Here is a 12,812-nt window from a genome sequence, read left to right on the forward strand (position 1 = left end):
AGCGGGCCTGACGGCAGCTGTGGCTGCTGCCATAGGGCTGCCGGGAGGACCACAGTTGGCTTTGCCAAAGTTCAATGAATACCGTGATTGGGTCATGTCTGATACGGCACAAGCTGTGAAATAGCACCCCTCAGTTACCTCAGAGACAGGCTGGGGACTCCTTCCTGCTGATAAAAATCTTCATTCTGAGAATCTGGATGATGCACCTCCCACACTCTAAAGGAATGAAATTAGGTAAGGGGCTACACCCAGCACTGCCTGAAACACTGCCACCAGTAGTTCATCACACTGTTTGGTGGGACTGTTTTGTTTTGGGTTTTTTGGGGGGGAGGAGGGGGCTTCTTGCCTTTTGTTTCCTTTTTTTGGGGGGGGATTGTTGGGCTTTTTTATTATTTTAATACAGTTAGATGAGTTTGGATCCATTTACAAGGCAGCAGGCTCAGAAGAGCCCAGCTGCAGGGTAGCACAGCGAAGGTTACTGGGTAACTACTCACATCTTCACCTTACGTCACCAGTGTTCTGCAGGCTGCTCAGGTGCCAATTCCTGCTAAGCAAGCATGAGCTCCCTGGGAAAAAACTACACAAACTGGCATTTAAACCACTGACAGGCACACACATCTTGCTGTACTAAGCAGTTCAAGGTCTCAGAATACCTCCTGGAAGCACTTCAACATACCTAAATCACATTGTTTATCATGAGTTTCAGGATTCTTGAACATCCTTTGAAAAAAAAAAGCCAAACCAACCAACAACAAAAAAAATCACACCAAGAACAAACAAACAAACAAACGAAAAGGCTCTGCGTGCAAAAACCATGACTACTCTAACCAGAGCCTCCAGCTTCAAGTTAGTCCCAGCTAACATTTGCATTGATGATATTGTTCAGGTCAGTCAGTTTGTCCTGCAAGCGTCAGACATTAAACACCAGCAGACACCTCGGAGCAACAAAACCCAGCTTGTTTGGCACTCAGTCCTGAGCCATCCTGATGGATTTCCTTCCATGAAGAAGGAAGAGAACACTTACATTGGGTGAGGCAGGATCACTGCTCACCTTCAGCTGAGATTTAGAAGTTTCTGCAGTCTCTCACAAGGTCTAGGACTATTTATTGACCGTGGAAGTAAGAAGATAAATATAACTTTTCCTCTCTCAGTTGCATGGAAGGCATTCCATAGCATGTCTGCTCTTCTGCCTAGCAATTTCCTAAATGATTTTGAAGTACAAGGAAATTCTGGGTATGAATAGCTACTTGAGTCAAAGATGTGGAAGACAGTGGTGGTAGGTTAAGGTTAACTAAAACAAGGAATAAATTTCCAAGTCATTCTCTTATTTGAAGTTCTGTTTTTCTTTGTTCCTATACAAGTGACTAATATAGTATGAACCACCTACTGAGGAGCACGAGAAAATAGCTATTCAGTATGAATTACCACTATCTTAAAGGGATTTATTCAGACAAACATAACCACACGTGATGAAAATAAGTGAAAAGTTTGTCTTGCCTAGTTCCAGTAATGCCCAAATTGCTTTTGGAAGTCCTGAAAGTCAGTTTTGAAAGTGTGTTTTGTTTTAAATAAACCAAATATTTCTGCTATGGAAAAAAAATAATGTATACATTTTTATGTTAAGTTTGTAACAAGGCTTTTAAAAGAAAACAGTTACAGGTATTCAACTGCACCAGACTTCAAAGAAAAAAGATTACACATACAATACAAAAATACAAAAAAATATTTTTAGAACTTACAAACTCAAAAGTCTAAGTGGTCAGAGCTTTCCTAAAATAATAATAATAATAATAATCATAATAATAATCATAATAATAAAAAAATACATTACAAGATGCACTTTCCTATCTGCACTTGCAAGTTCAACTTTAGCAAGAAGACGCTTTTAGAGGCAGGATGAAAGCAATTAATGTATTGAATTCTACAGCCAGTTCCCAGAAATTCATTTAGTGGTTGACACTATCAGGTATTTGAGTTTAAAAAGAACCTTATGTTTGTTTGGGGTAGGGGAGGTGTTGCTCTTGGGACAGGTGGTGGTGTTGCTGTTGATAATGTTCTATTTTACCTGTTCTGTTAGTAAAATGTTTTACAAATATGCAATCTAAATTAGAGTGAAATTTAGATGGTCACTACTAGCACTGAAATCCTACAGCACTGTTCTGCAGTATGAAAGCTAAGAAATAAACTGACCAGATTTATGTCACTGCTGAAAATCACTGCAAAAGGAAGACAGGTAGGAAAAGGTCAAGTTTTATTTCTGAAGCTGACACTTGTTAGAAACATCAGGACTGCAGATACAGCATTCTTTGACCTGATAGTGTCCACTGAGGTCACAGGTATCAAGGCATTTTGTCTTAAATGGCAAGACAGGGAAAGTGCATCTTAGATTTTTCATACTAAGCAGTGAGTTACCAATTTTTGGTGTGGCTTTTATTCCTTCTAGGCATAGTAAAGAAAAATATTCAACCAAAGGTGAAGCTTAATGTACATTAGCTTGTATTTTTGGTGGTGGCTTTTGTGTACCACTAGGAAATGCTAACAAGCACTACTCAAGGCTAATGATTTAAAAGGAGCACACTGAAAATACTGATTTACCTTTGTAGTGAATATTCTTTACAGACTGTATCTAATATACAGACAAGGCCCATTTCCTTAGGACAGAACAGGCCACTGAAGGTTACACATCCTACATGAAATTTTAAACAAAATCAGAGCTAAGTTACCAGAGCCACTCAGAGCAACGTAATTCCTAGTTTGCAGAGACTTAACAAAAGGTGACTTCAGGGAGAAAAAAATACAGGTTCTTATTTTTCCTGTTTAAGATTATACTCAAATTAATAGTCCAGTAACACCTCTAGCACAAGACAATGCTCACTCCTAGGAGTCAACTGTTTCTCCTGTTATGAAGAGGGAGCCAGAAGTGAGAATGCAAGAGCATTCAATTTTGACTTTATTAAAGAGACAGTAACCTTTTTCATCCACCTTATTTAATCACTGACAAAAAAAAAATTATCTTAAAAAGGTACCACTCCAATTTCTTTATTATCTGTAACCTTTTGAAACTAATCACATGAACTACAAAATTAGCAAATGCCTTGAAATCTGTATACAAAACATAAATTACCTCTAATTTCAAACTCATTTATTAGTGTACCACTCAAAATCTTAAAAAAGTGGCTCCAAAGATAGTCTCATACCATTCTTAAAAAAGGAAACTGTTCCTTTAATGTTACACCCTCCCCTCCCCCCAAACTCCCAACTTGTAATCCACATCATTTAGTTATTTTCTTGGTCATGGACGTTTCCAAGATGAGATTTTATATTTCGTTCCCATAGCTTCTGGTTGTCAGAAAATCCATGCTTTCCTTTATTGAAGGAATTTGGTCCTGCTGAGGTTGGTGTATCCCTGTGAGAAGTAAAACAAGAGCAGTTGAGAAAGTCAGCTCACCTACAGTAGTCTGTGCCATGTGACACTGAGAATGCCAATTACAAGCCAAATCTGCCCCAGAAACTACCACACATTTCCTTCTGTTACATCAGGAGCCCTCACTATTAGCAAATGTAAGCTGGCCACAGACCTGATCTCTCCACAGTACACCAAAACAGAGCTGGGGCAGGAGGGGAGGTGGCAGTGGCAGTAACTGCTGCCAGCTGCGAAGAATTTGTTGCAAGGATTAAGAAACTGAGGATCCAAATTTGCTACTGGAGAAAAAAGAAAAACCACCAAACTAGAGAACTTCCAGAGTGACTGACTTTAAAAGCAGTCTATCATAATAAACATTTCTAAAATACAAATTTTCAAAATTCATCCCCAGTTTAAGTGAAGCCTTCTCTGAAAAGGTCCCTACTTATTTTAGGACTGGTCTTCTACCCTCTCACATCTGTGGCAAGCAGAAGAATTACATAATTTATTATAAAATAAAGAATTCTTTGTCTTTCTGAAAGATGATTCTCATCTTCCCCTTGCACATGAGTTTAAAAACGTGACCAGACTACCTACTTCAAGGCAATTTATAAAACTGAAAACTAGAAAAATACAAAGTAGAGACAAGCAGAATTCCTACCTATTACCTTTACAAGAAAAAAAAAAAGAGCTTCTGTTTAATGCAGACTCAATTTCTTCCTCAAAAAAAGGCAAGCATGATTCAAAGTTCAAATGCAAATGTACTACTTTTAACCTGTAGATGAAACATTTGAAAATCCTGTTTCTGGAGAAATGCTTCTTTAACCTCTTCTATTGATGCCTTAGGTTTTAACTTTTCTATTTTTCAAATCCTGTACTGCCTGGTGTGTAACTCTGAAGTTCCTTGTGGCCTGTTACCTGCTGTTCTCTCATGCTGGTTGGACATAAAAAGACTCTCTAGGTTTCCACCTCAAGGACACCAGGCCCTAAAATGTGTAAACTAAAAGCCTCTAAAGAGGGGAACCCACTTGGGGTAATTACATAATGAACTGAAGTTATAATTGGAGAATTAACCCTGATATGCAAATGGACCAAACTTATAAAAGTGTGAAGAACCCGTGACCCAGAGTCCATCTTGGGTGGAGTCTTTGGCCTGTCCAGGGTGTACCTTTGAAGGCCCTTCAAATAAATACCTGCTTTTGTTCTCTTATTCTTGTCTAGTCTCTGTGTTTTAGGTGGCCACCCCAGGCATCACTTTCTCCTCGTATTCTTAAGCCATCTGCAAGACCTGCCCTGAGCTGGGGAGGTACTTCACACGCTCACCCCTCCCCAAAGCCCAGTTCAAAGCTGCCCTACCTTCCGATGTTCTTCATGCGCATCTTTGCTTCTGGGGGCATCTCCTCTGGTTCGCTCTGCAGGGACAAAGGAGGTCAGAGCAGGGCTGGGCACTAGCTTTTGAACACTTCAAATGCCTGACAAGATAAAGGCCAGACTACAGCCCTACAGGACAGCAAAGTGACTTTGGACACAGTGGAGGTCCTACAAGGTTATAGAACAAAATACAAATTCCTTTGTTCGCCTCTATGTAAAAAGGAGCAGTAAAATGGTAACAAAATATTTAGCAAACCAGAAGCACAAGTTTCCTTTGCCTCCCCTTAATCAAGCCTAGAGAAAGCAACTATTAATTCAAATTATGCTGTGCATCTTATTTTCAGGGAGAAGTTACCAACATTTTAATGATTTCTTGAACCAACACAAAGCTATGAAATTGTACATTCTTAATCAGAATCAAGAGATGCTTCTAGGTTGAAAATTCCTGACAGTTATGTAAAGAACCATAAATAACCCACTCTCTGCCTACCACACCAATGGTATTTTGTGTTTGTCACTGGTTTATTACTCACATCTTCATCTTCATTGAATGCTGCTGCTACAGAAAGGGTTTTTGGAGCCAGGGTTGGAACAGGCTCTTTAGGCTTCTGAAAAAGATAAAATTCACAAGTAAAGTAAGTCTACTAACTCAAAAAAACTACCCTTGGCTTTTTAAGCATTTTGGTAAAATTAAGTCAAGTCAAACATCTTCACTAAAATGGGCAAGCAGGGGGAAACATTTTTGTCTAAATCAAGCACATGAAGGATCCTCTAATGAAAAACGAAAACGACTGCTCATTTATGTGTGATCACTCTGAGCAGCAAGCTGAACCCTCTCATATTACAGCTCCCCACATGCAGGTCTTAACTTTCTAGCACACTGCAGGGGTACTCAGCCACTGGTGCATGACATGAACAATTAAAACAGAACCTGAATAACTTGTGGTAGCTCAAAATTTTACTGCGTCACTATTTCCATTATTCTTTTGGGATATTCTTATCCATCAATGTCAGAAAAAATGAATATATTTACTTTCTTCGATTTTAACAACGTGACAGCTTTCTGGCTTAAAACAATTCAATGCTTTTAAACTACTACCAGTGTGTATCACACAGTCCACTTAATATAAAGTTCCTTTAAAGAGTATGTTTTTTATTTCCAATTTTTTATTCCTCTATTTAAAGTGTAGGAAGCTGTCAAACTCACAACTGTTCCATGTAATACAACAGTGGCACCAAAAGTTACTTCAACACCACTGAGAAAAAACAAGTTACTAGTAACAGTTTGCTACTATAGTACTAAATCAGTCCTGTACAGTGCTTTCCCCATTTTGCCTTTACTGGCAATTCTTTAATACACACTCCCAGAAGCTGGTACTGCAGCAGAGCCCTTACGCAACTGCCTACAGCTGTTCTTCACCAATACTGTACAACACATAAATACCATTTTTAAAGCATCTGCAATGGGTAACGTACTAGGGGAATAAAAATGACTGAAAAGAAACAGGGCAAGTTTCAGCACTGTCCCATCTGGTGCTCTGTCAGTCACCCATTAAATTCAGTGAACCAGAAATCCTGAGCCAAATTTATTGCCACTTTGGACATGAGAAACTGAAGAATGCTAGAAGCTCAGAGACGGCAGCCTTGTCTATTTTTCCAAAGTCTGAGCTGCCCTGATTGCATTTATATCCTAGAATGCTGCCAGCCCACATCTCCCATCTTAAAATAAGAGAGATCTCTAAAATGCTGGCATTGCGGGTGCAAGGCTTTCACAATTAGAGTTTGAATTTAGTGCAGACAGCTATTCAGAATGTATCCATCACAGCGATATGTGGGAAATGTAAATGAACTGTATTAAATAGAGAGGCAGCCCCTGGCTTGCCCTTGGCCAAGCCAGCAAAGGACTCGGAGAGCCATCAGATTCACATGGAAACAAGCACAAGGATACCTTGTGCTGGACAATCAAGGAGATCAGAATTCTTAGAAACCTTTGTAACAAAGCCTCATCTCTTGCATTTAACACAAGTAAATCACAGTGACCTTGCAAAGAACAGGCAAAGACATGGAAATACACTGCAATTCCTCATGCTAAAATAAGATCTTTGGCATGGAAGACAACCTATTAAGCCATCTAGATGCTTTCTTCCAGCTTTAAGCTCCTATGCAATGAAGCTTCCAGCACTCATTTCAAAGTAGCCTGAATAGTTTAACAAGTCTGCTCATTTCCCTCAGGAAATTACTGCAGACTTACCAAATCCCATTACAAAATTATTCTGTATGTTTAAAGATCTACAGTTCATTTCAATCAAGTCTTATGCTTCTTGAGACTACTGACCTGTTATTAATCACCTTGAAGTACTTAACATGCATGACTAGCTGGCCCTGCAATGTCTGCTTAAACTTTACCCACGTTACCCTCATGGGATTCAAGGTTTCCTTCTGCAAGGAAGCCTCCCCAAAGTACTTCCCTTTTCCCTAAGATTCCCTAACATGAAAAGTCCTCAGTAAACTTACATTTGCTCCCAGTTTGATGGATATTGCAGATGCCTTCTTTGTTGTCTGACTGCCTATGGAAAATCCAAACTTGGACATTTTGGCAGGAGCAGGCTTTGTGGTGAAGTCTTCAGCTTCTTCATTAGCTGCCCGTTTCTCTGCGCTGCGACTCGAACTTTCTCCTCCATTACTGGAAGAAACAGTCTTAGTTTTCACAGGTTTTTCTGCCTCTTCTTCAGGTCCTGGTGAAGTCGAAACAACTTACCAAGATGAGCTACTTTTACTGAGCAGATTGATGGGAGCAGCAACCTCAAAAAGCATTATACTTTGGGTGCAATAGGTAAGATGTTTTTAGTGACAGCAGTTTCCACCAACGCATATTTAGTGGACAGCAAAACACAAAGAGGAGAAGAAACTGCAAGCACTCCACTACTCGTAAAGAACTTCTTGTATGAGCCAGGAAAACAATCTTGAAGCATCATCTCTTTATTTAGTATGGAAGTCAAAGTTCATGTAGTAAATTAAATGTAGATGACTAAATCTTTTTAAGTTTTTAAGTTGCCACAGATAAGCTTTCATAATTGGAATCCCAATTCCAAATCTAGAGTAGATAATCTAAGTTAAAATTAATTCTACTAAATTCCTACAAAATCATGTCCATGCCAGTCTCTAGGCTTGTCTGGCACAACTCTAAAATCATGGGAGTGACTACAGTGAGGCCGGCTGTCTCAATCATGTTTCAAGTCACTGCTTGTCCGCATCTCATCTGTAATAAATCTGCCAAGCTCTGCTTGAGGAAGGAATCAGCACTAAAAAAACATATATATAGATTTCATCTTTTCTGCTTTTGTATAGTCATGGAAAACATAGCAGCTGAACAGTGATCCACAGAGAAAAAACATTCAAGTAACATTTTCATTCCTATAAAATCAGTTTCTTCAGCTACACCAAGAGACAAAGGTGTCCTTGGAAAACTCACACTGAACAGAGTAAATGCTTCAGCAAAAAGACGCTTCCCTGCTGCTGCAATAAGCAAACCACTGCAGTAGCAGAAGGGGGGAAAACCGACACGTTAGGGAATGGACAGGGAAGTGCTCTCAGTAGCAGTTTAAAACAACTGGAGCTAGCACAAGTTCCTCATCACATCAAGTGGAGAACAGCACCTTCCATGCACAGCAAATTCAGACCATCAGGGAATAAAGTTCTTTGCACTGCTAGTGCAAAAAACTACTACGTAAGATGAAGTAATGGGAGAGAAGAAAGTCTGAACTGGGGGTCAACAAGATTGTAGCTCTGAGAAAAAAAAAAGAAGCAAACAATATCAGGAAAGAGAAAAACTAGGGACTCAATCTATATATATATGTTTGTCTGCTATTTCCCAAATCATAAGCAGCAGAATATACCACTTCTACCCCACTCTTCCAGGTATCAAGATAGTAAGTGATTGAAACCAAAATGAATTTATCATTCACCTTCAGAAATATGGCAGATCACAAAAAAACCTGTAACTTTAATCAGTTTCATCATATTTTAAAAATGGTACTGCAAATTTGATCCAGCAAATATAGATATAAAAATGAAAAACAAAGGAGGAAAGAGAAACAATCAAAATTTACACAAGTGACCTTGGGTACTGGTAGTGGTCTTAGCACAGTTTACCAAAAAGCAATCTGCAGAGACTATGAGAACATCCTTACAGCTAGTCCATGAAATCACATTAAATAAAATATTCCAAGTTCAGCCTAGGTACACTAGAGACTGTGATTCAAGGGTAGGTAGAAGACTCACTGGCATTAAAAGTGCTGGAACCATAGAGCTAAGTCTTCTTATTCATAACATACAAAACCCATAGCAGCCCAAAATTCAGGACACAAGGAACCAGTCTAGGTTCCTAAACTAGGGCTAGCTTGAAGGTTAGGACACTACAGCTTACTTCTTTTAAGTGCAAATTCTCAAATACTGCTGAGCACAAGGTGAAGCCTAATACAATCTACCCATATCTGTTTTCTCACCAAATCTTAAAGAGCACCTCTCTCAGAATTAGTTCCTATCAGCACTGCACCCTGAGTGTTATTTCTACTGGGCTCGCCATGGGATGAACTCCAGACTGCTGAAAGAAACACTCTTACTTGATGAGAGAGCTGTAAGGGGCACTGGACAATTGGGGAAGGTGGGGAAGGAGCAATTGTGCTGTTTAATTTCTGCAAGAAACAAAAATGCAGACATTTTTATTAACTATTAAACAGGTCTCTACTATCTCCCATGCCAGTCCATAAATATATTCCAAGATATGAAGACTTCTTTATTATTTCCTGGTGGTCACACTTCACCTACAGAAAGCACCTATTTCCAAACTAGACTAGCTAGTGTCCTTTTCATGGATTACAGAAATAAAAAGTTGTCCTACTTCACAGTGGCTTCACTCGTGTGTATCAACAAACCACACGAGTGGACAACTTCCCCTGTCCAGGTGGCTGAAGTGACAAGACTGACAGTTCCAGCTGCACAGCATTTCAGGATCTGTTGTCCCTGGGAGCGTGACCACTGGGACATGTGGGAACAAACCAGTCACAACTAAGTTAATTTTAAGATAAACCCCACTATCTTGGCAAAAACTAAAGACTGCAAATTGCCTTCAAAAATCATCAGGGAGCAACTATTCATCCTTAGGGCCAACCAACACTCCTTAACTCACTCAGATCATGTTTCAGCACACCAAAGAGTACACAAGACAGTATGAATTTCTGATGTACTGATGCTGTCCAGTTACTGTATAACTAATACAAAAAAACCCAATACCATCACCAAAAAATGAAAACCAAAACGCCACTAAAGCCCAACAAAGAACCAAGAGTCAAGGAACTACCTAAAATCAAGTAAAACTGTTCAAATGTCAGCAATTATCAGAAATAACATTCACTGTTGAGGCTATCCTGATTGGTTTCCTGATTTAATTTTTCAACAGATCTAAAAAGTGCCCTTTCCCTTACAGATACATTGAAACAAAAAACAAACAAACAAACAAACAAAAAAACCCACACATCAAAACCTAACTAAAATAAAAAAAGAAACACACCAGGAAAGAAAAGCTTTATCTTTGAAAAGACACTGTCCTTTCAAGTTTAAGTTAAGGGAAGAAAGAAGAAAAGAAACATCCAATTAAAATCTTCGAACCAAACAGTGCAGAAATGACAGGAATATCCAGTCATAATATAAATACTGTAAGACCAAACAGCAAACTTACAGATTGCTGCAAAGCAAAAAAACCCCAAATGCTTAAAACAGCAATTAAAGAATATTCACTGTACCCATTTATAAATAACTTACACCATAACTGTTGAAAGTTAACCTTTGAGGCTCTGTCTTCATCCTTGCAGACAGCAACAGTCATATTTCTCTCAAAACACGGTGTAAGCATTCCGTGTATTTTTAAAGGAGAGAAACAGCGCATTTGCGCCAACAAGGAGAAGCTGGTGTAATTTTACAAAAGCGCCTGTAAAGCTGAGGACAGCAGGCCCAACTCGGCCTCTCCTCCAGCGCAGCCCCCTCAGGCCCGGGCCACCCCCTCTCCCCGCAGGGCCGGGCACCGCACGGCCCAGCCCGGGCAACTCACGGCCGGGTGAGGCACACCTGGACCCCCCCACCCCCGCTGGACCAGCCCGGACCCCGTTCCCACCCCACAGCTCCCCGGCGAGAGGCGCTACATGTTCACCTCCTGCGGGCTGCGGCCGCTTCGCCTTCTCCCCCTCGGCTCTGCCGTCCGCCATTTTCCCCCGCCTCCGCCGCCTCACGCGCCGCGCACGCGCGTGCCTCGGGCCCGCCCCCGCGAGGCCCCGCTGGCGGCCGCCGGCCCCGCCCCTGCGGCGCGCGGCGATGCGGGGCGGGAACAGCTCCGCACGTGGGCACGGCTTCCCTTCCCTTCCCTTCCCTTCCCTTCCCTTCCCTTCCCTTCCCTTCCCTTCCCTTCCCTTCCCTTCCCTTCCCTTCCCTTCCCTTCCCTTCCCTTCCCTTCCCTTCCCTTCCCTTCCCTTCCCTTCCCTTCCCTTCCCTTCCCTTCCCTTCCCTTCCGAAAGCGGGGTATCGGAGTCACCCCCGGCACCGCACACTGAGCCGCTGCATCACGGGGCTGCGGAGGAACCACGTCCGCTGCCGCGCCCTCCTCAGGGCGCGTGGTTTAACGATTCCGTTTAACCTTCCGTGATTCACAAATATCATTACCTCATTACCTCCTCTGTGTGTATAAATATCTAAAGTGTGTGGAGCGAGTGCGCCAAGAAGATGGATCCAGGCCCTTCTCCGTGGTGCCAAGCAATGGGACAAGAGGCGATGGGTAGAAACTGATGCACAGGAAGTTCCACCTGAACAGGAGGAAGAACTTTACTGTGCAGTGACCGAGCACTGGAACAGGCTGCCCAGAGAGGCTGTGGAGTCTCCCTCACTGGAGATATTCAAGAACCATCCGGATGCAATCCTGTGCCATGTGCTCTGGGATGACCCTGTTTTAGTCAGGAGGTGGGAGAGGTGACGCGCTGAGGTCCCTTCCAACCTCACCCAATCTGTGATTCTGTAACACGAGTTCAAGTGAGCAGTGACACCACCTTCCCCCACCCCAGTGTGCAAGCCAGTCTGCAGATCAGAAGAGGCTGTTTGTATGGAGGAACAGCAAATGACAGAAGGGGCATGGTACCCAGCCCACAGCAGATGGTTGGAACTAGATAAGACCCCTTCCAGCCCAAACCATTCCATGGTTCTATGACACTCAGCAGCATGTAGTTCCACTGTTGTCTCTTCCTCCCCTGAGGAAAAAGAGTCTGCCTGAGGTACACACACTCACACAGCCAGTCCTTGCACTTCAGGGCTTCCCAGGCAGCTCTCAAGCATCACCTGAAACACCACCCTAGGGTAAAGCTTTGTGTACTTCCCAACCACACACAGCTGAGAGGAACCAGGTCTTTCCCTCTGCCAGAGGTTATCCATGCCTGGAGGCCCCTGCACCTCACAACAGACAGTGAAGAGCAGTATTGGGGTAGTGAATCTTCTGCCTTCCAACCCCCACCTTGCAACACCATGTAGGAAGAGGTCACCAGGGAGTGGGTCATCACCAACTCCTGGTATACCTGTGTGAAATTATACTCCCTGCTCCTAGTCTTTGAATTCTCAGGACCCAACTCATCATCTGCCATCACTGACTTTAAGCATCACCCATAGGGAAAGCCCTCCTTGTCCTACAGACAAGACAGCAGAACTGTATTTAACAATATGCCCATGGCAGCTCTGCAGCCTGAACACAGACTTTCAGAGACATCAATGTATTCTGAGTTGTGAGAAAAAAGGCTCTCTGCTCCTCTAAGTATTTACTAATAGGACTGTTTACCATCTCAAAAGTTCCAGCACTTTGGGAAATCTACATTATATGGCCTGAAAACACAGGCACTCTGGGATAAAAGTCTTACACAAAAGTATGTAAGATTATTTTTTTAGCACAGTCAAGAAATTTGCCTTATTCCTTCCAAACAGGGACTTGATCTGTGCCAGACAGAACACC

The 12,812-nt window shown here is 41.9% G+C and overlaps 1 protein-coding gene across 1 annotated transcript; it reads right to left on the reverse strand.

The window, feature by feature from the left end:
* Nucleotides 1-3,009: 3,009 nt before the first annotated feature.
* PCNP (PEST proteolytic signal containing nuclear protein) lies at nucleotides 3,010-11,058 on the reverse strand. The gene is made up of 5 exons (XM_082278664.1): nucleotides 10,980-11,058; nucleotides 7,289-7,509; nucleotides 5,308-5,382; nucleotides 4,760-4,815; nucleotides 3,010-3,406 (listed from the first exon to the last, which is right to left on the reverse strand). Exons 1-5 carry the CDS (start codon nucleotides 11,032-11,034, stop codon nucleotides 3,277-3,279), a joined length of 537 nt encoding a protein of 178 aa, XP_082134790.1. The 5' UTR covers nucleotides 11,035-11,058; the 3' UTR covers nucleotides 3,010-3,276.
* Between the last annotated feature and the right edge of the window lie 1,754 nt (nucleotides 11,059-12,812).

This window comes from Coloeus monedula, assembly GCF_965178545.1.
Source record: "Coloeus monedula genome assembly, chromosome: 3".
Lineage (NCBI taxonomy): Eukaryota > Metazoa > Chordata > Aves > Passeriformes > Corvidae > Coloeus > Coloeus monedula.